The sequence below is a fragment of the Phocoena phocoena genome, chromosome 7, assembly GCF_963924675.1.
Source record: "Phocoena phocoena chromosome 7, mPhoPho1.1, whole genome shotgun sequence".
NCBI classification, from domain to species: Eukaryota; Metazoa; Chordata; class Mammalia; order Artiodactyla; family Phocoenidae; genus Phocoena; species Phocoena phocoena.
Window position 1 is genome coordinate 61,451,580 of NC_089225.1, and position 25,163 is coordinate 61,476,742.

Here is a 25,163-nt window from a genome sequence, read left to right on the forward strand (position 1 = left end):
AAGGGAAGAGAAGATAGAGAACACAGGAAGGAAGAACATGATGGCTTAGTAGAAGAGAACACGTTTTAATAGGGAAAGAAAAACACTGATAACTGGTGAACAGAATTTCTAGAGTTAAAACCAGCGCTAGGCAGCCAATAGCAAAATGCAGAGTCCCCTAGAAGAGTGTGATGGGGTGATAAACAAAAAGCCTAATCCTTCAGAAAACGCAAGCAAGTGCCCTTGCAGCTGAGCGCCTCTTCCGCTTTTGCTGCAAGACAGATCTTCCAAGAAGGCGTCTAAGGGGTTCTTATTTCCCCGCCGCTTTGACCTCCCAGGGAAGGAACCGCAGCTGCTGTAGGGACTTGCTGCCTCATGGCAGCTGGCTGAGAGGTGGAGTTAGGCCTGGGGGCCAAAGGAGACGGAGGGTCAGCCCAGAGCCCATGGAAAGGGCATTTATGTGGGACCCAAACTTGTGGCTTTCTCCCTAACCTCATGACTGCTGAGATCCCTGCTGGATGACAGAGAATGCCAGGGCTCCAGCAGAAACAACACTAACGCCTCTTGAGTGGCAGATGGTGGGTGGAAACAGTTTGTTTATGCAAGACAGAGAATTTGTACTGTATTATGTAAACTGCTAAGGAAATCAGAAAGTGGGCATAAGATTAAAACTACACAAAAAGAGATATGGGCAGAAAGGTCCAGGAGAGCATATGAAATAACCTTCTCCAAATGAAAACAAGATGACAAAGATGCCAAATGCAGAGGGAAGTAGCATTGCGGATGTATCAATTACACACTAATTGCAGTCATGGGAATTGAGGGTGATTGTTGCGTGACTGCACTTTCTGAAATCTCAGAGAGATTTACAGGAAAGAATAGGAGAGTCAGGTCACCTACAGAAATGTTCACACAAATAACTGGTCGCCCTGTCATTTTAACTTCTAAGCAAATCCTTAATTTCCTGTCCATTTGTACTTAATGAGTCTTACGTAAATCAATGAAATGGAATGAGGTCATCTCCTTATGTCTTGAGACATGAGGCAATAGAACACAGCAAAAAGAACAGTGGTCTAAAATGAGAGATAGAGATATTGGATGACCAAAACCCAAAAGAAACACAAAAACAACACAACAAAATTAAAAACTTAGAGGAACCACAAAGTAAAATTTAAAAAAAAATTGAACTATAAATGATTTGATTTATAATGCTATTCAAAAAATAATAGTGTAAATTCAAAAAGTCAAATGAGTTAGCTCCAAATTAGGGTTCAACGATTAGGGACCCTGCATCTCATGCTGAATCAATTGTGTTATTAATGCTGAGTATCAAAATTTCAGGGTCAGTTCCTGAATTAGAGTATATAAAACTTCATTAAAAAGATCATTGTGCTCTCATTTCGATTTGCCCGTGACGCATAAAGGATCCAGTCATATGTTAAAGGTATTTATGATTAATTCTGTTCTGAGATAGTAACAATAAAAGAAGATCATCTCTATTTTTAAACATTTAAGAGTACTAAGTTGCCCTGATTTTGTGTAAAAATCTGTTTAAGGATCAGTTTCATTTATCCTTCTGCCACTATTCTCTAAGAAATTGAAATTAATACAAAAATTAGTAATTATTTGGGATCTGCCAACTTTCAACCTAGCCAAAAAGAGAAACGTCAGCCTCAAAAATATTTTAAAAGCTTGTGTTAAAAGTTCTAGTTTCTAGTCTTTTCGTATGAAAACCGAAAGTCCAATAATTTTGAGAGTCTTCTTTAAAACTAACTATGAAACAGTAGAGAAGACCTATTTCTCTGGCAAGGCTTCACTCTAGAAACATATTATTTCCCAGCTAAAGGGAAAGATTCGGATTTAAGTTTAACAATTTATAGCCATACTAGAGTTGCAGTGCACTCGTTCACCGGAGAAGAAGGGAGCATTCAGGCCCAGGATAATTTCATTCAGTGCTCAGCTTAAACCATGTTAGAAAAAAAAAAAGGTTGCCAAGAAGAAACTAGGGACACGGGTGCTGCACACATTTGTGCAAATGTCTGGGACTCAGTTGGAAAGACACATTATTCCTGGACTGCAATGCTTGGCCCCTGGCAAAGTTAATGGCGTCAATTTGCAAAGATTCACTTGGGAAATGTTTGTGATTAATGCTTGCTCATTTGCATAACGCTGTATCGTGTAAATAAAGTTGTAGCCTTTTGCTTTCCCACAGTGGAGTTCTACTGAGATGATAAAAGCTGGACAAAGGGGGCTACTGGACACTTAAACTAGGTCACATTGAATTTTAATGCATGAAGTCTGCCCTGGTACAGTTTATATGGGTAATGGAGAATGTCAGAATGTAGTCTGTTTACTGAGCAAATCTGCCTCCCAGATTTTTCAATAAACATATTTTCTACACTGAAGAGTGAAGCCAATTCAGTCTCAGGCTGATTTAGAAATGTTATTAAAGAAAATAAGGATGAGCATCTTCTTAATTCTTACATTAAAACGTAAAATAGGGTAATTATAAAATAATAAACTCTCCCCCCAAATAAAGAATGCTCAGTTTCAGAGCTCAGTTATGCAGATTACAGCACCATTACTAAACACTGAGAACATGTACATGTCACACTTGTGGATTTGCCATCCAGACTTTGTGGCTTTACTGCCCAGAGTCTAAGCATGACTCAGAAATTTAATTTCTTTCTCCATTATCAACAGAGCTTTTGAGTGGTGACAAGGAAGCCAGTGGTCACGTGCTCATGTGTGTACATCTGTCCATGCCCCTGTTAGTAAATACAAAGAAAATTAGTGACATCGAATAAAGCTCAATTCAAAGGTGAATCTGCTCCTAGAGCAATTCTGGGGTGTAGAAAGAAGACTGGCACACCTCTCCCCAGAAGACTGACAAAAATAAAAAATAAAACGTGTAGTCATTCTTTCTGAGTCTTACCTATTCCACCTGTAAGATGGAAGTGTTTATATCCTGTCCTTCTAAAGAAATACCATGGAAATGATTTTCAGTCATAGAGCTGGAATGGTCCTCCCAAAGATCATGTAGTCCATTTTAGGTTACATTACAGAGGAGGAAACTGAGGCCCACAGTAGTGAAGTGGTTTATCAAAGTTCAAAATTAGGATTTAAATCACATTCAAGGACTCTTAATCCAGTGTTTTACACTGTGCAGCCTTTCTATGTATGGAGTAATGAAATACAGAGCAGAAGACCTGGAATACGTTCTGAGAGGATCTAATAAGGTTAATCCTTGCGTGCTTTCATTCACACTGTTTACTAGTAAAAGTTGCTGCTAGACTCTGGAGTCTAGTATGTATAGGGCTTGGCATAAAATAGGAGCACAATAAATGCTAAGAAAATGAGTAAAGTTGTAAGGCAACATAGTATCTTTGGAGAGTTGTGGATTTAGAGTCAAGAGGCTCAAATTTATGTCCTACATCTGTATCTATTGGCTATGAGAATCTATGTTAACTCCAAAGATAAGAAACAATCTAAGTGTCCACCAATAAGGGACTAGTTAAGTAAACTATGGAACATCTACACATAGACTACTGTATTAGTTTTCTATTGCTGTACTAGCAAATTACCATAAACTCAGTGGCTTAAAACAACACACATTTATTATCTTACAGTTCTGGAATTCGGAAGTCCAACATGGGTTTCATTGGGCTGAAACCAAGGTGTCAGCAGGACTGCATTCTATTTTGGAGGCTCTAGGGGAAAATCAATTTCCTTGACTTTTCAACTTCTAGAAGCTTTCCACCCTTCAAACCAACCCCTTCTTACACCTTCAAACCAACAACGACCAGTCTAGTTGTTCTTATATCATATCACTCTAACTTCCTCTTTTGCCTCCCTCTTCTATTTTTAAGGGCCTTTGGGCCTGCAGGAAAATCCCAGATAATCTACTTTAAGGTCAGCTGATTAGTGCCCTTAATTCCATTTACTACCTTAATTCCCCTTTGCCATACAAGGTAATATAGTAAAAGAGTCCAGAGATTAGGATGTGAACATCTTTGCCTACCACATCTATAAAAAACAGTGAGGGGAGCTTGCTATGTTCTGATAGGGAAAATTCTCTAGGATATATTGTTATGTAAAACCAGTGCAGGGCAAAAAAAAGTGTGAATAGTATGCTACCTTGTATGTAGAAAAGGGAGGAGATTGAGTACATATTCAATCTCAATCTGCATAAACAAACCCAGGAAAGATAGGCAAGAAATATTAAAGTGGTTACAAGATAGACAGGGAAAGGCATGGAGGGTGGGAGGATGGGGAATAGGATGGGACAAGATTTTTCAATGTACCTTTTAAAATTAATTTGCTTTTTGGACCATGTATATTTTTTTAATTTTTTTTCGGTACACGGGCCTCTCACTGCTGCGGCCTCTCCTGCTGCGGAGCACAGGCTCCAGACGCGCAGGCTCAGCAGCCATGGCTCACAGGCCCAGCCGCCCAGCGGCATGTGGGATCTTCCTGGACCGGGGCACAAACCCGTGTACCTTGCATCGGCAGACGGACTCTCAACCACTGCGCCACCAGGGAAGCCCCAATATATATTTTTTTAATTCAAGGGATTCATAATTGCCTCAAAGTCCTTATTATTCACTTGATGGTCAAAACATTTTGCTTTAAAAAAAAAAAAAAAAAAAAAACATTTTGCTTTGCAGAGCCTATCATAAACCTCGTTACTTTTCTTTAACTCTAACAGGCAGATCCTTATTTGTCAGTGGCTTTGTATTAAGCTGTTCTCTAACATGACATTCATAGACTTCATGAAAGTCTCATCTTTTGCAAGATTTTTGCCATTTTACTTTGAGATCTCTTTGCATTGTATTATGAGATGTTTTCAGCATCAGGTATTGCTGCAGTGGGAATGCTAGAACCCAAATATGGAGCATGTCTTCTGGTGGTTATTCATTCTGTAAGTGGCCAGTTAAGCAGTGAGCATTTTCATTTTATATTTGTAAAGTTACAGAGACGTTAATTTCCCTATGTGACTGTATAAATTTGGATAATAAGTGGGCAAAATTTTTAAATATACTTGGATCTATTTCAGTATTTATTATTCTGTTTTTTCTTAAAAAAATCCTTTAATTATTATACCTTAAATCTAGTAGTAATATTATAGCTTAATATATCTAGTAGGTATGTCTCTATGATTAATTAGTCTTCAACTTACAAAATATTTCACGATTCCTATCACATTGCATTTTTTTCTAGTCAGGTTTACTGAGGTACACTTTACATACAGTAAAATTCCTTTTTAGGTATTGAGTTCTATGAGTTTTGAAAAACAAAAACAGTTGTGTAACTACCACAACGATGAAGATTTCAAATATTTACATCACCCAAAAAAGTTCCCTCATGCCCCTTGGTGATCAATGACCCAACCCCACCCTCAGACGCTGCTAATTACGGGTCTGATTTCTGTCCCCACAGTATTGTGTTTGGCAAAAGTTTTATAAGTGTAACCATACAGTGTATAGTCTTTGTGTCCAACTTATTTCATTTAGCATACTGCCTTTGAGATTCATCCATGTTGTGGGGTGTATTGGTACATCATTTCTTTTGTTGCTGAGTAGTATTCCATTGTATGGCTATACCACAGTTTGTTTATCCATTCATCAGTTGATAGACATTAGGATCAATTTCAGTCTGGGGCAATTATGAATAAAGCTACTATAAAAGACACCTGTGTATGAACATATGTTTTCATTTCTCTTGGATAAATACCTAGAAGTGGGATTGCTGGGTTGTATGGGAAACGTATCTATAACATTATAAAATTTCTTATAAATAGCTACCAAACTGTTTTCTAAAGGACCTGCACCATTTCGTATTTCCAACAACAATGAATGGGAATTCCAGTTGCTCCTCATCCTTGCCACTTGGTAATATCAATTTATTTAATTTTCATCATTTTAATAGGTATAGTAGTGTCTGATTGTGGTTTGCATTTCCTTAATGGCTAATGATGTTGAGCATTGTTTTACATATTTATCTGTCATTCATATTTCTTCTCTGGTAAAGTGCTTATTCAAATCTTTTGCCCATTTATTATTTATTATTGAGTTGTAAGTTATTTAAATATTCTGCATACAAGGCATGTGTTTTACAAATATTTTCTCCCAGTCTGTAGCTTTTCTTTTCAATTTCTTAACAGTATGATAGTGTCATTTGAAGAGTAGTTTTTAATTTTGATGAAGTCTAATATATAAGCATTTTTATAATTCATATTTTTGTTTCTTAAGAAACCTTTGCCTAACTCAAGGTCACATAAATTTTCTCCTATGTTTTCTTCTAGAAGTTTTATAGTTTTAAGTTTATAGTTTTATATATATATATATATATATATATATATATATATATGATCTATTTGAAATAACTTTTATATTTTGTGTGAAGTACCAGTCAAGGTTCTTTTTTTAAATTTACAAGTGGATATCCAATTGCACTATTTGTTGCAAAGATTAGCCTTTCTCCATTGAACTGTCTTTGCAGGTTTATTGAAGATCAACTGACCGTACAGGTGCAGGTCTATTCTATTCTATTGATTAATATGTCTACTGTTCTTTCACCAGTATTGCAGTCTTGATTACTATAGGTTTTACAGTAAGTATTAAAATCAAGAAGCATAAGTTCTCAAACTTTGTTCTTTCCTAAAAAACATTTTGGCTATTATAGGGCTTTTCTTTTCTATGTATATTTAAGAAATAGCTTGGCATTTTCCACAAAAAAGCCTTCTAGGATTTTTATCTGGGTTGTGCTGGGTCTATAGATCAATCTGGGGAGAAATGACATCTTAACAATAATGAGACTTTGAATGAATTGGTACTACATATTTCTCAATTTATTTAGGAACATTTTAATTCTTGAATAAGGAATTTGAGAAAGATTTTATCAGGTGCCCAAAAAAGTTATTGGATGTTTGGTTGAAATTGCATTAAATATACTTTTATAAATCATGAAAAGCATATCTCCTCTTTTCCAATGACTATAATTTTCATTATGTTTCCTGTGTAGAATTATCAAAGTATCATTTAATGGATATTCAAACAAAAATATTTATTATTTTAGTATTTCCAAAACTCATGAATCGTATAATACACTCTTGGCAAAATGACTTCTACTGTGAAGTAACTTGGGAAATATCACATACAATATGCAGCCGCCAGATTCAGATTTGCATTGCTCATTGGCTTTACTTGGTCATTGGGTATTATAAATATTCTAATATTATTTATTTTGATTTTATGTTATTTTATTCTACATTTTAAAATCGACTTTCATAAAATATTGATTTGTACCCTTTTCTTGTTATCATTTTTCTTAACAGGATGGTTATGCTTGCCAGATAAAATAATTTACAAAGCTTTCCCTGTATTTCCATAGTCTGGGAAAATATAAATTGTATAATAAACTATTCTCTCAGGTATTTAATATGATTTGGCACACACACATATAACGTGACACTTGTTATCAAGAGTAATAACAATGGTTTTCTTCAACATTCATTGCATTTTTTTCATATTTTCATTGCATTTTAAACTTTTAAAAATATTTTCTGCTATTCAAGTATTTTTGAAAAGTAAATATAACTGGTGGGATTAAGTGTAAAATGGTATAGGTGAGACTGATTACATAGAGAAATCCTTGATTTTTGACATTAGCCACTCTGTTGTTCAAGTTTCTAATGCTGAATCCAAATCCCTTGAAAATCTAGCACACTGAAATAAGTGGGCCATCAATTGGAGGGGCTGCTAGAGAGTATGTAAATACAAAGAGATGTACATATTCAGAACAATCAGACTTAGAGCTTGACAGACTACAGAGCGCAATGAAAAGGTGATACTCACATCCGAGTTAAAGCGAAGCTGACAGACATTACAAGAAATAACTTGTTTCTTCTTTGGGGGAATGGACACTCCAAATGTGTGGTTAATGACTGCTTTTTGCACAGGATCCATCTAAAGAGCAAATGATAAAATAGTCAATTTATAACTTCAAAGGATAGATAATAGTGTGCGCAAGTAAAAGTAACTGTATTATTCCTTAACGTTTTAACTTTTAGTTCCCAAACAAGGATAATAAAGACTCTCATTCAATAGTAATGTACTTATTTCCAGGAATTAAAAATAGAAACAAAAAAATTGGTTCGAAATCGTAACACAAAAAAATCACAGGAGAATCACCACATTTCAAGAAATCTTATATCTATATAAGAAACCTTGAAAAACCTTAAAAGAATCATAGAACAAGAAAACTTAAGATCTAAAGATCAGGGTTAAAATTAACTTGTTAATGTTTTCCCTATGTGAGGTAATAAACTTAAGATGGTCTGAAATGATTTCAATGACGACTGTTACAGATGTATATAAGTTTCTTAGTTTTTTATTTGAGGCAAAGTCATAAATGACAGGCTTTATCACAACACAGAAAACGTTGACCTTTATTTTAAAATAATTTATTATTGTTCATGTACTCTAGATATTCATTCTACTGGAAATGCATGTCACTCAAATGCCTATAACAGATTGGTTAATATGCAACCCCTGCTTAAATACTGATCAAGTAAAGTTTTGACTTATAACCTGTGACTTTCTCTCTTTGGTTTGCATTTACCATAAACAGTCAGAGAAATATACAGTGATACCATAGAAAAAGTATGCCACAAAGCCATGAAAGTATTTGGAAAATGAAAGAACACTATCTGTAGAGCCTATAAAAAGAGAGACACAGCAGTGATTCTCTTGTGTACTCCAGATAATAATCTCCAGCATTAATGTCAGACAACTGGCAGTTCAAAAAACAATGACGAACAAAGCATAACTTATAAACAGATGTAACATGAACAAGGACAGATCCATTGACACCATTGTCTAGGAAATCTCCAGAGGTTAGAATTTAGGACTGGATTAGTTGATGATATTTGGTAGAGAGGGGAAATGAATACTATCCCTGATGAGGCGTATGAATCAACAAAGTGCAAAATCAGCAGTTAGAAGAACTTAAATACATTAGAAAAGAGGGTGGATTACAGAATTATTGAACAGTAAAGTAGCCTCTTTTTTTTGCTACAAGTTTAAGTGAGATGACAGGACAGTGTATTCCCACTATAAAGAAAAGTTATGTGGTTTGGAACGCTTAAAAAAGTCAAAGAGGGGAGTTTTCTGGAGTGATAGAACTATTTTATATCTTGACTGTAGTGGTGGTTACACAAACTTATACATGTGTTGAAATTCAAAGAACTATGCACATTCCCAAAAAGTCAATTTTATGTATGATAACTTAAGAAGTGAAAAAGAAAAAACTGTTAAGAGTATTATGTTTAACTACTTTGGGATTGACATATATACACTACTATGTATAAAATACATAACTAATGAGAACCTACTGTATAGCACAGGGAACTCTATTCAGTGTTCTGTGGTGACTTACATAGGAAGGAAATCCAAAAAAGAGGGGATATATGTATACATATAGCTGATTCACTTTGCTGTACAGCAGAAACTAACCCAACATTATAAAGCAACTATACTCTAAGAAAAAATTTTTAAAAATTTAACCACTAAATGTAAAATATTATTACTAGAAAATCTGGGGATTTGTTTTGCTCAAGGTTGTAATTGATTGTATTAAATTTTATTAAATGAGAATTTTAAAAAAAACCCTCTATGGGCAAAGAAAATCTCAAAAGATCAGAAAATAAAACCTTAGTTCACTTTCTTACTAACAAGTGCATACACTTAAAGTCTCATCCATTTGCAAAACATGAACCTGTACTTTCTGATCTACTAGAGATGGCAAATCAGTTTGGACAGGCTTAAAAATAAAATAGCCTAACTATATTGGCAGGATGGAAAAACTACACTGTTTTGCAAAGTTAAAAAAATGAGAGCATTTTATTGAGATATTTTCTGTTCTCAGGCTCTAAAAAAATACATCTAGTGATGTGTGAACTATATAAGATAAAAGTATATGAATATTTCCTAATCATATTTTCTGCATGCCACTTTTATTATTTTTGCCGTATCTATATACTATTGTATATGTTATTATTCACTTAACATTTTTTCTTTAAAGCAAATTAAAATAGACTTTTAAAAAACAGCAGCAATATGCATGAAAACATAGTTTTAATGTATATCCTTTCCTATTACTCATTTCAAAAGTATATTGAAAGTTACCATTAAAAATTAAAACTTCCATCATCTAAAATAAATGCACTATCCTAGTTATTCCCATACTGCAATATGGAAACATAGACAAAAATACATCTACAAAAATTTAGCTCCAAATTTTTAGTAAACAAAGATATCTGTTGAGAGCTCCAACACAACCCTTGGATATAAACATTCTCTTTACATTTTTGAAATTGTTAGCTGCCTACATAACTTTTCAAGTAACCCCTGATACAAATTTGTCTACTCAAATCTCGCATTTGTACCCTACCAGCCTGAAAATACTGTTTATGTTCCCCAAGGCTGAGCATTCTCTTCCTGAAAGGTGAGTTGTGGCTGAGCACCCCCAATACTAAGGCAGGCAAGTTCCCAGCCATCTGCTCCATGAAAAGCAAACTAAGGAGGTTCCTTCAAGAAACTCTTAACTAGAATCGACTTCTCTACTTTACACATATAATCCTACTTGTCCTCATAAAACACAGTCCTTTTACCCCCTTCCTTGTCACCTGTCATTAACTCCTGCTGCCTTTACATCCTTTGAATGACTTACCACTAATCATATGAAAATTTTATCTTCCATGTTTCTCACTTGGAAAAAATTTTTCTATTTTCCACTTGATTCTCTATTTTGTTATAGGTATTTCAAGAAAAGGTCTACTTTTTTCTAAATCTTGTTTATCTTTCTCTGTTTATCATAGAATTATATAATTATACTTCTTATTCAAATGTCACTTGGGAGAACATGATTTAGTTGAAAGAAGACTTTAAATGGTATAAGAAAGAACATTCCATTGGCCAATTCATCTGATATCTTGAAACAGACACTGCCCAGCTGATGTTTTGAGTATATGCCATCTGATGCAGTAACTACAAATACCTGGGTCATTTCAGTGGGGTCCATAATTAGCAATAACATAGAAAAGGCTTTCAGATCTTTCTCTTTTTTAAAAGTATAAAGTAGTAAAATCCTGAATTTTTTTCTTGTAGCATTCCTACAATACTCTAAAAATTAGATAAAAATAATAAATATGATGTTAATTTATATTAACTTAAATTTTTTTCTCCACTAATGCAAAATCAGTTTTCTCTAATCATAATGAGATATGTATAACTAAATCAATGGCAAGTCTTTTATTCAATCACCAATTTTCAGGGTGAATAAAACAATCAAGATGAATAAAAACATTCTCATAAACCCTAAAATGGGATAAATATATGTGATTCAATTTAGTATAGTCAAAACTATATATCTAAACCATAATGATTTCATATGTACTCAGCAAAATTATTGGAGGTACTACAATTATACAACAAACTCTTGAAGTTCTAAAGATTTTAATAAAGATGTTTGAAGTGTTTTTAAACATTTTTATTAAAACGTTTATATCACTTTTAAATAAACAATTGCCTTGTTAAATACTCAGATTAGGTCATACTAGTTCACACTGCACAAGAAAGCTGTCTGTGGATTGAGAAGATTGTTTCACTGGTAAACAATGCTAAAAAAAGCTTTTCTTTAAGGAAAAAAGCCCTACCACATAGCTCTAGCTACCAATATTCCTTACCTGGCAGAATTTATTGGTCCCAAATAAGCCTCTTCTTTTCTAAAAAAGTAAAAGTCAGAAGTAGGCATCTGGAATTTGGAGGCTAGCAAGCACATTCACACAAAATTTTTAAAAATCCATTTTCCTTGCTCATCTCTGATTAAAAAGCCTGAAATGCTTACTAACTAAAAAGCAGCAAGAGTTAACACTTTTGCTAATGAAAGTCATGTAGAAATGAAAAACAAAACCTATTAGTGCAATTAACTGGTAGGTAATAAAAATGAAAGATGGGGTTGTGGCTTTTACCAGGAATTGAGGAGATGATTGCAGGCTATGTATGGACAAATTAACTATTCTATTACAGTACTTATAAAAGGAATTAATGAAGGTGGCTTTATCACACCATCTATTATATTTTCAATATCAAAATAAGAACAAACAGATATCTTGATGTATTCACCAAGTTTATGGAACTACAAATCTGTGTGAGTTCTTTTTAAAAGATCTACTTTCACTGAGTATTCCAAAAAGTAATTTATATCCGCACAGAGTAAGCAATCATATAAAAACACATGCAGTTGCAAATAAAACCTAGCCACAGGGAAAGGAAACGCAGTGCAGCACTTCACTAAGGTCAGGATGACGACTATGGGCGGGTAGGGAATCTAAGGTAGGGACGACATGATCAAATGATAGTACTAGATGACATTTATATTTGAGATAACTTTCCTAGATGGAATTTTAGGCAAAGAAAATAAAATTACAAACCTTTCTCAATAATTTTCAAGGGGATGAAGTTCGAATTGTATTCTTGTAAGAGTCTTACAATGACTTCACTACCCATCCAGTGGGGCTGGGTGTGGGAGTAAACCAAGCACCACTCAATTAAAAAGCAAAAAAGATTGCTCAAGAATGATACAAGTCTTTCTTATATGTGGCTGAGTATCCATAATATTCTTAAAGATGAGGACATTTCATCTTAAGCTTAGCTATCTGCTTTAACCAACATTCTAAAAAGCATTTGGTCACCACTTATACAATACAGTAGGCAATACTAGCTTTTCTACTAAACAGAAGTAGAAACCAGGTTTTTGACTTTAAAAAGTTAAAGATCAATCATGCAACAAACATTTCTGGAGGCCTAATACGTTTCAGACATTGTCCCAGATTAGATGGGGTAGGATGAGTCAAACACAAGAAAGGACATTATTGTAAACGCTAAAAAGTGAAAAAGGATGGCGATTAAGCAAAACACTGAGGCACGAGAAGGCACATAAAGGTCTGTCCCCTCTTGCCCCACCCCTACTTTAGACTTTCCCCTCCTTTTCTGATTTTCTCACAATTCAAGCATCCAGGATCCTCCCTTTAACAGTGACATCAATGTGTTATCCTCCTGGGGTATTTGCCTTTTAATTCCTTTCTCTAGCTGTGTAATTATAATAATAAACATCTTAATAACAGCAGCTTAGATTTAGAGCTCTCACCACGTGCCAGGAACTATACTAAGGGATTATCTAGTGTACTCTCCACCATCACATGAGGCAGATACCATTTTTATCCTCCTTTTACAAATGAGGAATCCGAGGCTTTGAGAGGTTTAATAACTTCTCACCCTCAAGTTCGTAGGTCTGAAGCCAGGAGTCAAACTCAGGCGAGAGTCTCTCCCCCAACTCTTCCCTGCTAACAGACCACCAAGCAGGGATGCTGGGTATCATGTGTGGCACTGCTGTAGAGTGTGAGAAATGGGAAGAAAGGAGGAGTGTTCCTAGAATTTCTGCAGCCTGGAGGGCAGCTGTCTAGTCAAGCTACACATAAGGCCTATTGGTGGCTTTTTTTTTTATGTATTTTTTTTCTATTTCTATTTTTTTTTTAATTTATTTATTTTTGGCTGCGTTGGGTCTTCGTTGCTGCACCTGGGCTTTCTCTAGTTGCAGCGAGCGGGGGCTACTCTTCATTGCAGTGTGCAGGCTTCTCATTGCGGTGGCTTCTCTTGTTGCGAAGCACAGGCTCTAGGCACATGGGCTTCAGTAGTTGTGGCACGTGGGCTCAGTAGTTGTGGCATACGGGCTCTAGAGCGCAGGCTCAGTAGTTGTGGTGCACGGGCTTAGTTGCTCCGCAGCATGTGGGATCTTCCTGGGCCAGGGATTGAACCCGTGCCCCTGCATTGGCAGGTGGATTCTCAACCACTGTGCCACCAGGGAAGCCCCTACTTGGTGTTTAAGTAAAAGTTTCCTGGAGAAGTGAGTCTCAGTTTTTCTCTTTCTGACCGATTTATGCCCTTCTTAAGATAAGCCCATTTCTTCTTGGGTTACTTCAGGAAAGCCATAAATAAAAATTGGGGCTGCCCTGTCCTCCTTCCCTGTTGTAACTGTTGGGCTAGCACACAGAAAAAAAAGAAAGTTCCCAGAATACTTAGAGATTACACGTAGCAGGTGATGGTCATCACTTGCACCTGTCCTTGATTTCTGCAAAGCAGATCTCAGCTACTAAATCCTTGTGACTTAGGGCTTTCTGGAAGTTTGGCAAAGCATCAGTTTTTTAAACTGCAATATTGTAAAATTACAGTAGTACAAAAAGAATGACTATTTTTTCATCCCTTCCTTTTTCATTGTTGGACTTATGGAAAAGAGTGAGACAATAGGGTCTCATTAGAACTTCAAATATTCATGAAGTGACACTTTTAAAAGGGATAGCTTATGTCACTGAAGAGCAATATTTCTCTGAAGTTACTTCAAAAAAGGTTTTACCTTTTATATTTAAATGCTCTGACCACATACCTTTATTATTACTGTTTTACTTGTTTCAAATCCTTGAAAACTTAAATAGAAACAAAGCAGACACAACTGTTGCAAGACAAATTCCTTTTCTCAAAGAACAGGAAATACAAACAACTGCATATTGCTGGCAATGTTAGTTCAACCACACAACTCTGTACTGTTTTGGATTTCAAATCAGAAGTCTCAATAAAAATAAACCACATGAAACGTTACACTGGAGCTGCATGCTACTGTGAGACCTGCCTTTTTGCATCTGCAATATGTAAAAGTTGAGATTTGCCATCCTGCCACTGCTTTTCCTACCCAGAGCATCCTGACAGGGGTCCACCAGAATGCTATAACTGTCACTGAAAGGAAGACAAGTGACATGCCACGTTCTCCACAGACTGTTGATTCAATCAAGTGCCATATTTAGCTCTTTGCTAAAACCACACATTGGCTGTGACTTGGAAAGAAAATCAGCTGTGCCCCTGTACCGGCAGGGATACCATTACTCCACCAGAAAGTTAACCAGAAATGGCATAAAGGCTAAAATAACATGCACTTAAGAAAATAATAGGTCACATTGATCTAAGTCTCAGATCCAATAAAGCTATTATTATATTATTACTACTACTATTTTATCAAAATGTTGTAGACCTTTACATATTTTGAGACTGGTTCACAATTAGAAGGATCTGATTGCTGCAGAAACTAAGTGGGATCCTGGGATCCCTTTCCAGAGCCTCCCTCATACTGGTCAAAAATCCCTGTAGAGGGCTTCCCTGGTGGCGCAGTGGTTGAGAGTCCACCTGCTGATGCAGGGGACACGGGTTCATGCCCCGGTCCGGCTGGGCCCGTGAGCCATGGCCGCTGAGCCTGCGTGTCCGGAGCCTGTGCTCCACAACGGGAGAGGCCACAGCAGGGAGAGGCCTGCATACCGCAAAACAAACAAAAAATCCCTGTAGAAAATATAAGTGCAGTCTGCCCAGAGATTTGAAGCAACCAAACAGAGTAGAGCATAGATTAGAATTTCATTTTCTTTTCTTTCCTTTCTTTTTTTCCTTTAAAATGAATTTAGAAAGTTTGATACCTTTCACTCAAATTCCATATTGCCAGGCCTTCTTTGAAAAGCTCTGGGATTCATCAAATAAGCGTTATATATTCCACTGACAAAAAGAATGACTAGAATAAGGAAAAAACACCCTGGGATCTATTTTGAAGATCTATTTTGAAAGGAAACTAAAGTGCATTTTCCAGTAGTTTTTTGGGAGAAATTCCACCTTGGTTTCATTTCTAGAAGAATAAAAAAGAAACATATACAGAATGTTAGAGATGTGTGTTTCTGCCATAAAGTAATGTCTTCTTTCTAGAGCACTCTGATAATAAAAAGTGCAACCTTTTTAGAGATTATTTCATATCAACTTAGACAGTTCTGTCCTTGGGAATTTTTGCTCCTTTCCAACACATCACACTTTTATAAATGTATAATTTTCAATTTGCACAAACACTGTATTTTATTGAAAATTGATTCATTTAACAATAGTTTATTAAATGGTTATCATGCACTGTTTTAGGAGCTGGACATACAGTAGAGAACAAGCCTTCAAAAATACAACATTCTACTTGGGGAGACCTATATAGGTATCCCCTGCTTTTTGAAAGTCTGCTTTACGCCACTTGGTTTTATCAAAGACCTACATTAGTACCTGTTTTCACTAACTGAAAGAAATCCCAAGAGAATTTTTGCTTTTATGAAAAAAGTTGAAAAATGAAAATAGCATTCAGCATTTCTTTTGTGCGAACCTTTATAGAGGCAGTGCGCATCTCAAGCAGTGACAGTGGCACCACCAAGCTCCTTCCCGGGAAACTACACTGAGCATCTCAGGATCAAGCCGCCATAGCTTTGAACTGTGTGTGTGAGCATCTATTCTTTATCTGGATTTATTTTGTGCATCCATTAGCAAGACGTATCCTAAACTAATTGCTTCTTCTCTTCACAACATTTCTACTTAGGAAAAATGTCATAGGAATTCTCCATTTTGGGATAGTGGGGGAAACCTGTATATCTAAAGTTATAAATAAGGTATTTTCAGAGTGTTTTAAGTACTATGAAAAAAATAAAACAGGAGAATGGGAAAGAAACACAATTTTACCATGGACAATTCCTAAAAACATTTTTGTTGTCTTGATACAACTTTGACTCTGATACTTTCACATGTAAAACCATACTAAGTATGTAAAGATAAGGACATTATCCTATGATTTAGATAGTTGATACAGAATTCGGAATCATATCACTGGTAAAAACTGTAAAGGGCATGCTCTTTGGCTTTCAAAGCCATCTATGAGATCTCCACAGAGGATTTTCTTCAACTACCACGTCCCAAGACAACAACTGGGACACCACTCACAGCCACCACTATCATCATGTCTTTAAAGAGAAAGGGAAACTAAAGTGATCTGTTTTTGGAAGTTCTCTAAGGATGAGTGCTTAGCGCTAGATGCATCTTACCTGGAGACCTTCCTAGTGGGTTTCTGGTACAATGTGGTTGGCCTGGTAGTTTTTAGTGAATAACCAAAATACCCATGAGTTACTTCTCTGTTTTTTAAATAAGTACATATTTTGGCTAAGCTCTAGCAGTTTTTTGTGAAGATATCATATGAAAATAATGTTTTTCACTTTTAACACTTTTAGAACTTTAAAGAGTTACCAAATGGTACAAGCAAAGAAGCTGAAAGGAAAGCAGGGGGTGGTTTCACCATCCCCCCCCCTTTAGTGGAAAACCAGCTTAACACTTTGATGGATAATTTTTAAATTGTTCTAAGTAGAAGGAATAAATTTTAAGTTCTTTTTCAGACAGTAGTTATTTTGTTAACGGGAGATGCCCTAAGATTAGACCCGCACACCTTACTGAAGCCGAATGTCTAACTCTGACAGTAGATCCTTGTATGTAATCATATGGTCAGTGCAAATGTAAAATGTTCCATTTTCCTGGCTGGCTCTACATGCCTGGTGATTTTCCATGCTGCCAGGGATCAAGAGTGATGTAGCAAAGCTGTAGTTATGCCGCTGGGTAATTTAAGAAGCCACATCAAAGAGCATTTCAAAAAGTTCAGTTTAACAAATAAGACTTTCAGCTTACGTCTGCAATGGGTATGAGACTTAACTGAAGGTTCACTCATACCGTACTACACGGACACACACATACCCAGCAACATTTTGGGTGTTGATATTCCTATTGAAACATTAGATGAGTAAACTTAAGAATTGAAATTCAGTGGCATATGTAACCATATTCAGGTTAAAAATGTATTTTGGAAGGTCTAATTGGTTAATATGATGTATTAAGGGAGCCCAGCCTATGCTCAATTCCAATTCAGGTGCTCATTTCAATGTAGGGAAAAGGCATTAAGGTATGAGCTAAACTATACCTCCTAAGGAAATCCAGTCCTTTTCTTTCTTTGTTTTCATTCTTGAACAAGAAATGCTTAGATATGACTGGAAACCATGAGGAAAGAGAGGTGTTTTTCCATCAGGACACAAAGAAAGTTCTTGAAAGGATTTTCATTTTATGTTTACTATTTGATGTTCCTATAACTAATTTTTGGCCAATGCATGCATACAGATTTGAAAGATCAGTAACAACTGTCAAACGCAAGGTAACAAAAAGTTTCTATAAAATTATTCGATGCACTTTTGAAAGAATATGAGAAAAGTTACAAAATTTTTAAGAAAGATGAAAAACTACCTGGAAGAGAATTAATAAGAATTTAGCTCTATTCTGAATTTTAATAGCATAGAAGAAGAAATGAAATGATGACAAATACTATTAATATTTTTTTTCTGTGGAAAAGTTACTACCTTCAAAGTATTTATACTTTATATTTCTCAATGAGGTATATTCATATTTCAAAAATACAAAGAGCCCAAGGCGTACATAGGTGACAATAAACTCTCTCATCCAAAGAAAAACACTATTTAGAGTGATAAGTACAGGAACTGGATTCACCAAGAGAATCTAAAATAAATGAGTTAGGTGTTACCTATGTTTTATTTAGTATTTTGTTACCTCAGGGTGAAATAAAACAAGAAATAAACGATTTCAGGAATATGGACTGAAGTATAGGTTTTCAATAGATGTGCAAAATACTAAACAAGATAGAGATTCATTTGAGGACAGCTTATGAGAACTGATTCTTCTACAGGACATTGAAAGAAGACACACATCCTGAGGTTTGGAAGGATAGGCTAGTGTCTTATATAGAACACAGTCACCTACTTCTTGGCCTTTCCTGTTTTTCTTTTTAAAATAGTGGCTTGAAAACAACCCCCAAACTTGGTTCCAGGATTAAATTTCCATAACAAAATTCAGAGCCAGAGATAAGTTTGAGAAATATCTTTTTAAAAAACTAGAACTTGGGCTTCCCTGGTGGCGCAGTGGTTGAGAGTCTGCCTGCCAATGCAGGGGACGTGGGTTCGTGCCCCGGTCCGGGAAGATCCCATATGCCGCGGAGCGGCTGGGCCCCTGAGCCATGGCCGCTGAGCCTGCGCGTCCAGAGCCTGTGCTCCGCAATGGGAGAGGCCACAACAGTGAGAGGCCCGCGTACCGCAAAAAAAAAGTAAAAGAAAACTAGAACTTTTTGTTCTTTAGGAGGAGAAAAAGGCATACAAATAACCAAAGACTACTTGCTGATGCTTATGAATGTAGCTTTTAAAAATTATTGGTGCTAAGTCTCCAAATCTAAGTAGTGATAAATTTTCCTATTTTCTGGGAAATGGGCTAAAAAAAAATGTCACAAGGGCTTTCTAAGAGACTAGAGAAGTAATGAGCTTTCTTGATTTAAAAATCAATACACCTGCTGAACAGCCAAATGCATTAACTGACATCCTTTCAAAACCATTCTGTCAAAGCTAAGTTTGAAAGGCTGTTCAGTAACTAATCAGATATATCCTGATGCTGAGGCAAAACAGGTCCGTGACACAAATTAAAAAGGCTTAAGATGAAAAGAAAACCCCACTAGGCAGGAAGAATTGCAAAATTGGAAAACTGGACCTGTTTGGATATATTCTTCATGCTGTAAAGCAAAGTAGAAATGAAGTGTTTTTTCCCCAGAGGACAACACATTCCTTAGTCTTGCACTCAGAAGAAACCTGACAGGTGAGGACTAAAAGTCTCAATGCAAGGCTGCAAATCTGGAATGCTCCAATACTAAGCATTGTGGGCTCTCCCATGCCACACTCTCATGACACAGCGGTACAATGTCAGAGATCGTCTACATTTTCAAACTGTTTTTTATTTGTTTTGAGTTTTAGAATCTTCCCCCCACCGCTCTACCCCCAAACAGAATCCTAACTGGAAATTCAATATAATAAAATGCTGAAAACAGGTCTGGTTAAAGCACGTAGGTAAGGTCTCAGTCTCACCAGCCTGATTTTAGTCCAACTTCCTCATGTGAAAGTGAGAAAAGATATGGAGAATTTTAGTAACCTGCTTGAGCCTCTTCAGCTAAGACCAGAACCCAGATCTCCTGTTATGGTTGCCAGATTGGCAAATAAAAATCTTTTTTTCAACATAAATGTATCAAATATTACATAGGATATTCTTGTAATAAAACTGATTTGTTGTTTATCTGAAATTCAACTTTAACTGGGCATCTTGCATTTCATCTGTGCCCTTCCCCCATCCCCATTCAAGGATGTCACTGCTCTCCCAACGTTGATTCTACTGGTCCTCCTTTTTCTTGCAGGCTTACCTGTCACACTTAACATTTTAAGTCTTTAATTAGGAAAGTGGTCCCTGAGTGGTTTTGCGGACAGGTTATATCAAAACCATTTTATGTTATATATTCACCTTACAATTGCCTTTTTGTATGGATGTATATGTGTATACATATCAACTCTTTTCAGCAAAAAAAAACATTTTTGGGGCTTCCCTGGTGGCGCAGTGGTTGAGAGTCCGCCTGCCGATGCATAGGATGCGGGTTCGTGCCCCGGTCTGGGAGGATCCCACATGCCACGGAGCGGCTAGGCCCGTGAGCCATGGCCGCTGAGCCTGTGCGTTCGGAGCCTATGCTCCGCAATGGGACAGGCCACAACAGTGAGAGGCCCGCATACCCCCCCCCCACACAAAAAAACATTTTTGGTTCAACTCTGCATTTTTATTTTACAAAATATACCATACTTGTAAAATAAAATAAAGAGCTTTAATAAAGTGCCTTCCTCTGCTCTCTGGGGTGACAACTACTTTACTGAATGAGGCTCTGTTAATAAGGTACAGCTTGACATTTAACATTTATTCATTTGATTTATAATTATTTTTACGTGATTGCAAGGAGGCTATAGTTCAAACCAAAAATAGTTTAAACTGAACTGCTTTCCTCTCTTTTGAATTTGTAAGGAAATCTAGTCACTTCTGGGTAAAACTGTTTTATCTACCAAACTCATTTCAAATATACACAAAGCCCTTTCTGTCCCTGTATGTTCTGAGTAAAGCAATATATATGTATGAGAAAAGTGAATATAGCAAATGAAATCATCAAGTTAAAAATGTGCCCAGTTTGCTTATATTTTGGCTATGGATATGGCATTAATATTTCCTAATCAAACAATGGAGAAAAACCTACATGAATCACGTAGCAAGTTGTCACGAAACACAAAATCCCTAGTAATGTTCATGAAGTCTCATGAAGCAAAAATCATTTGTATTTATAATCTACCGACTCCCTTTGAAGATTTTCAGAAACATTTCTGAATTATTCTGTTTTCCATTCTAAAATTCAATCTCAGGATGCTGGTTTCAAAGTCTTCCCAACACTCATTTGAAAATTTTTATTCACCCTTCTCTCTCCCCCAACGTCTAACACTTACTAAAATGGGACAAATACTTATATCTAACAGCATGAGAAGTTGATATGTCACTTTATTTAAAGGATAATTAGTCAGAAATCACCAAATTTCTGCCTCACAACAGATCAATATGACAATAACAATCGTTGGCAGTTATCAAACCACTGAAGTCCGAGTGGCCTCCTGAAGCTGGGGTTGAAAGCTGACCTCTGGAAATCAATCATGTTCTCGGCAGAGAATATTTCAGTGATATGAAAGCTGAAATGGAGACTATAATCTTTTGTGATTACCCTCGAGGCTGAAGCAAATGCAAAAAGGAAAGTCTATGAATTGCTGATAATTTCCTTTGATGACGGATTCCCAGGAAATTCTGATATTACTCTTGCTCTGTAACAAAAATGATGGTTCCCCAGAAGTGCAGCTTCAAAGAACTCCACATCTGGGTGTCATAATGCTTCTTCAGAAGCTACTCACCCATTAAAGGGGCCGGGCCTGTGAGGTGGCAGCTCTCCCTCAGAAGACAATGGAAGGTCTGATTGCACAAGGATTGATGAGCTATGTGCCACAGGCTCTTTCTTAGAAAGTTCTTTTATGAAGGAACTAATTTAAAATGTATCTGTTTTAAATCTTTTTTCCCCCCACAGAAGTCTAAAGATTGATTATTTCTCTGCTGTTCCTAATAGCTATGGAACTATGAATATCTTGGCTTGTATATTTTTAAAGTTTTACTTAGGCTGATGTTTGTATTCTAATAAAAAATAGTTTTCATACATATGTACATATCGTTAAGGTCTATATAATATTTGGGGATAGACTATAAAACTACTAATGTTTTTTCAGGAAGCATTGAATCTACAGTTAGATGTCACACCAAATTTACAGTTAGGTGTTACTGCACAGGTTAAGTGGTTTTTTTCTTGTATGATTGGCAATTTAAGTTCAGAAAAAAAGAAGGAGGTAGGGTGAAGAGAGATCTGTAACTGTCAAAAGTCCAAAGAATTTTTAGAATAGATTTCCCTATCAGTACATGAAGGATAAATTAATATGTTGACTACTTTGAGTTTAAAATATTTTTTTTAATTGCCATTTTAACTAATGTCAGTTTGATTAACAAATAACATGAGAATAAGGTTCTCTGTTTGGAAGGTTCTATGTTTGGAAGTTCTATGTTTGGAAGTCAACGGTGTTTTGAAAATATAGCAGAACACATCTTTGCGTCTTAGGTGTCAATGACAATGTGTCATTGGTACACAGCTTTCGGGTTCAAAATACCTTTATACATAGCCTTCAAAGTCTAAATATTATTGAAAGTAAACGGAGAAAAAAGGAATCCAAGCAAACCAGTTGTGGTTATTCCCAACCTCCACTCAATATACCCTCTCCCCAACCCTGCTCAAGATTCATTATCCCTCTGCATTGTTTTCAGGCAGTCAGGTGATTCTGATCTTTAGGTATGCACTACTATTATCTCATTCAAGGTAACACAAATTGAGCACCTGCTTAGCATCACACAGGACTTCTTTAAACTGACTGTAAATTTCTTAAACTCAAGAACAGGTCTTAGCTGTAACCTTGGCATCTACCTTGATTAGGATTGCTCTAACGCACAACGCCAGCCCCAGTGATAAACATAACTTGTACTTAAGGTAATTGGTTAGGAAGATGAGATCAAAGAGATAGAAATATTAATAAAAATATTAATATTATTTATAAGAATAGAGCTTTTCTGTTTAGGAATCGTTTCATAAACATAACATAACATAAACATTATATCATTTGAAATTCATGGGTATTTTAAATTATTAAAAGTAGGATGGTGACATGTTATATTGTTTTTTTTCACAGATAATAAATTCTAGAAATTTTCTAAATATTCAGTCATATCCTTAATTCTCCATGAACATAATAAACTCAAATTTTCATGACGTAGTAATATAGACTAGGAAGGTATCACCCTAGTTTTAAAATGAGGAAAGTGGAGCTAAGTGATTTTCTCAAGACCAAAGAAAACGAGTCCAGCTGTAGTCTTCTGACTCTTGTCAAGTGCTCTTCCCCATGTAATGAAGTAGATGGCTCTTCCCTCTTCTCCCTTCCACTCAGGCTCCTGCTTCTGACGGTGGCATGAAGCAGAGTGCAGGCCAGATAGGACTGTTAGAGGCTTACTTTGGAACAAGTCAAGCAGCCTTATTTCTCAGATCAGAGGGAACGCTCCAAGTGGCTTTTGGGGAGGAAGTTGTGTATAACCGAAGAATGAGTGACTGACTGAATGAGTGAATGCCACCACCCCCTTTAGAAGGTAAGTACTTCAAAAGTTGAAACTTAAGTATATACCATGTGATAGTGGCTATCGGTAATCATTTTAGCATCCAATAGCTTCAGCTTATTTTGGGAAATGGAAATTTTGTGGCTTTGATTATCATGACAATGAACCATTTTACACAGAGACCCAGACTAGTTGTTGTTTTAATTGTTGGAGACTTTCTGTACATTTCTAATTATTTGTAAACCATAAGCCTGTGGAAAGGGATCACATATATTTCTTACTACACCTCTCAGATCTTCACTTGGCTCTAGAAACTGTTCATAATAAGAGAAAACAAGTATGAGACTGACAAATCTATCTTCTAAATAGAATATAGTGCAAAGCCTGATATTAGGAGCCACAACTTATTTCTTATTGGGTACTTAAGAAAATATGCCCCACACGAATAACCTGTGAGAAATACACACATTTAAATTCAGGATACAGTAGGGTGGAGACCAGCTCTTGCTTGTCTGATATGTAGCTTTTTTTTCCTTTTCAGTGGCAGAGCTGTCTATTGGAAGAGATGAGAAGACTGAATTATATTCTACAACCTTCTGATCTGCAAAAAGGGTACAACAATGACACACGTAGCCTATTTCATATGTGGATGTGTTGAAAGAATTAATTGTAGTATGTCTTTAAAATATGCTTGGGCTTCCCTGGTGGCGCAGTGGTTGGGAGTCCGCCTGCCAATGCATGGGACGCGGGTTCGTGCCCCGGTCCGGGGGGATCCCACGTGCCGCGGAGCGGCTGGGCCCGTGAGCCATGGCCGCTGAGCCTGCGCGTCCGGAGCCGGTGCTCCGCAACGGGAGAGGCCACAGCAGTGAGAGGCCCACGTAACGCAAAAAAAAAAATATGCTAAAGCCCTCTGATACTAGAATTCCATGAAAATAAGGTATTATTCATATAAATTATGTTCTTTCATATTATTTCAAGCATCAGAACATAAAAAGGAAGGTAAGAAAACCTAAATTGACAGCTAAATCTGTGAAAAAAAGTATTTTTCCAAGAACCCTACTGAGCTCCACAAAGATGTTGAAACTTCACAGATTGCTAAATAGCACTCCAATTCATCTCTAGCACCCTCAACGGCAATTATAAAAATAAAGGAACTGGAATATTCCAAAACATGTTTTTCTCTCCCCAAAAGAGATTTGAGACCTAATTCTGAATACAAGAATCTAGAGGGAGTAAAAAAAAAAATGGTCTGTGCTATTGGATGGGTTCCCAAGCTTTGGTAAAGGTTTCTCAGGGAACACTACCATCAATTAATGTTTATAGAGCAACCAATTTAGAAATACTTTTTCTGGGCTGGAGGGAATGTTTTGTACAATAATATTTTGCCACATTTTATATTTATTAAGCTCTCCTACTTTACCACAGGCATAAAGAGCCTTGGTCACTGAGAGAAGCTAAGAACAAGGTTGTTGTTGGTTTCTTCTTCCTTTAATTAACTGGAGATTTGTTAAGAATAAGATACATTTTTAAAGAAGAGGGCCGACACACACTTTTTCCAAGCTGACGCTACTCTTAAAAAATGCTGACCTG

General features: G+C 36.3%; 1 protein-coding gene across 4 annotated transcripts in view; it reads right to left on the reverse strand.

The window, feature by feature from the left end:
* The window catches only part of ZNF385B (zinc finger protein 385B), a 312,776-nt gene that overhangs the window by 51,708 nt on the left and 235,905 nt on the right, over positions 1 to 25,163 (reverse strand). For 3 of the 4 annotated variants that reach the window (XM_065880693.1, XM_065880691.1, XM_065880694.1), the window contains one exon: positions 7,836 to 7,946. In XM_065880693.1, coding sequence (XP_065736765.1) covers positions 7,836 to 7,946 — 111 coding nt within the window. Of the gene's footprint in view, positions 1 to 7,835; positions 7,947 to 11,725; positions 11,765 to 25,163 lie in introns of all 4 variants that reach the window. The other variant, XM_065880692.1, reaches the window with a different exon arrangement.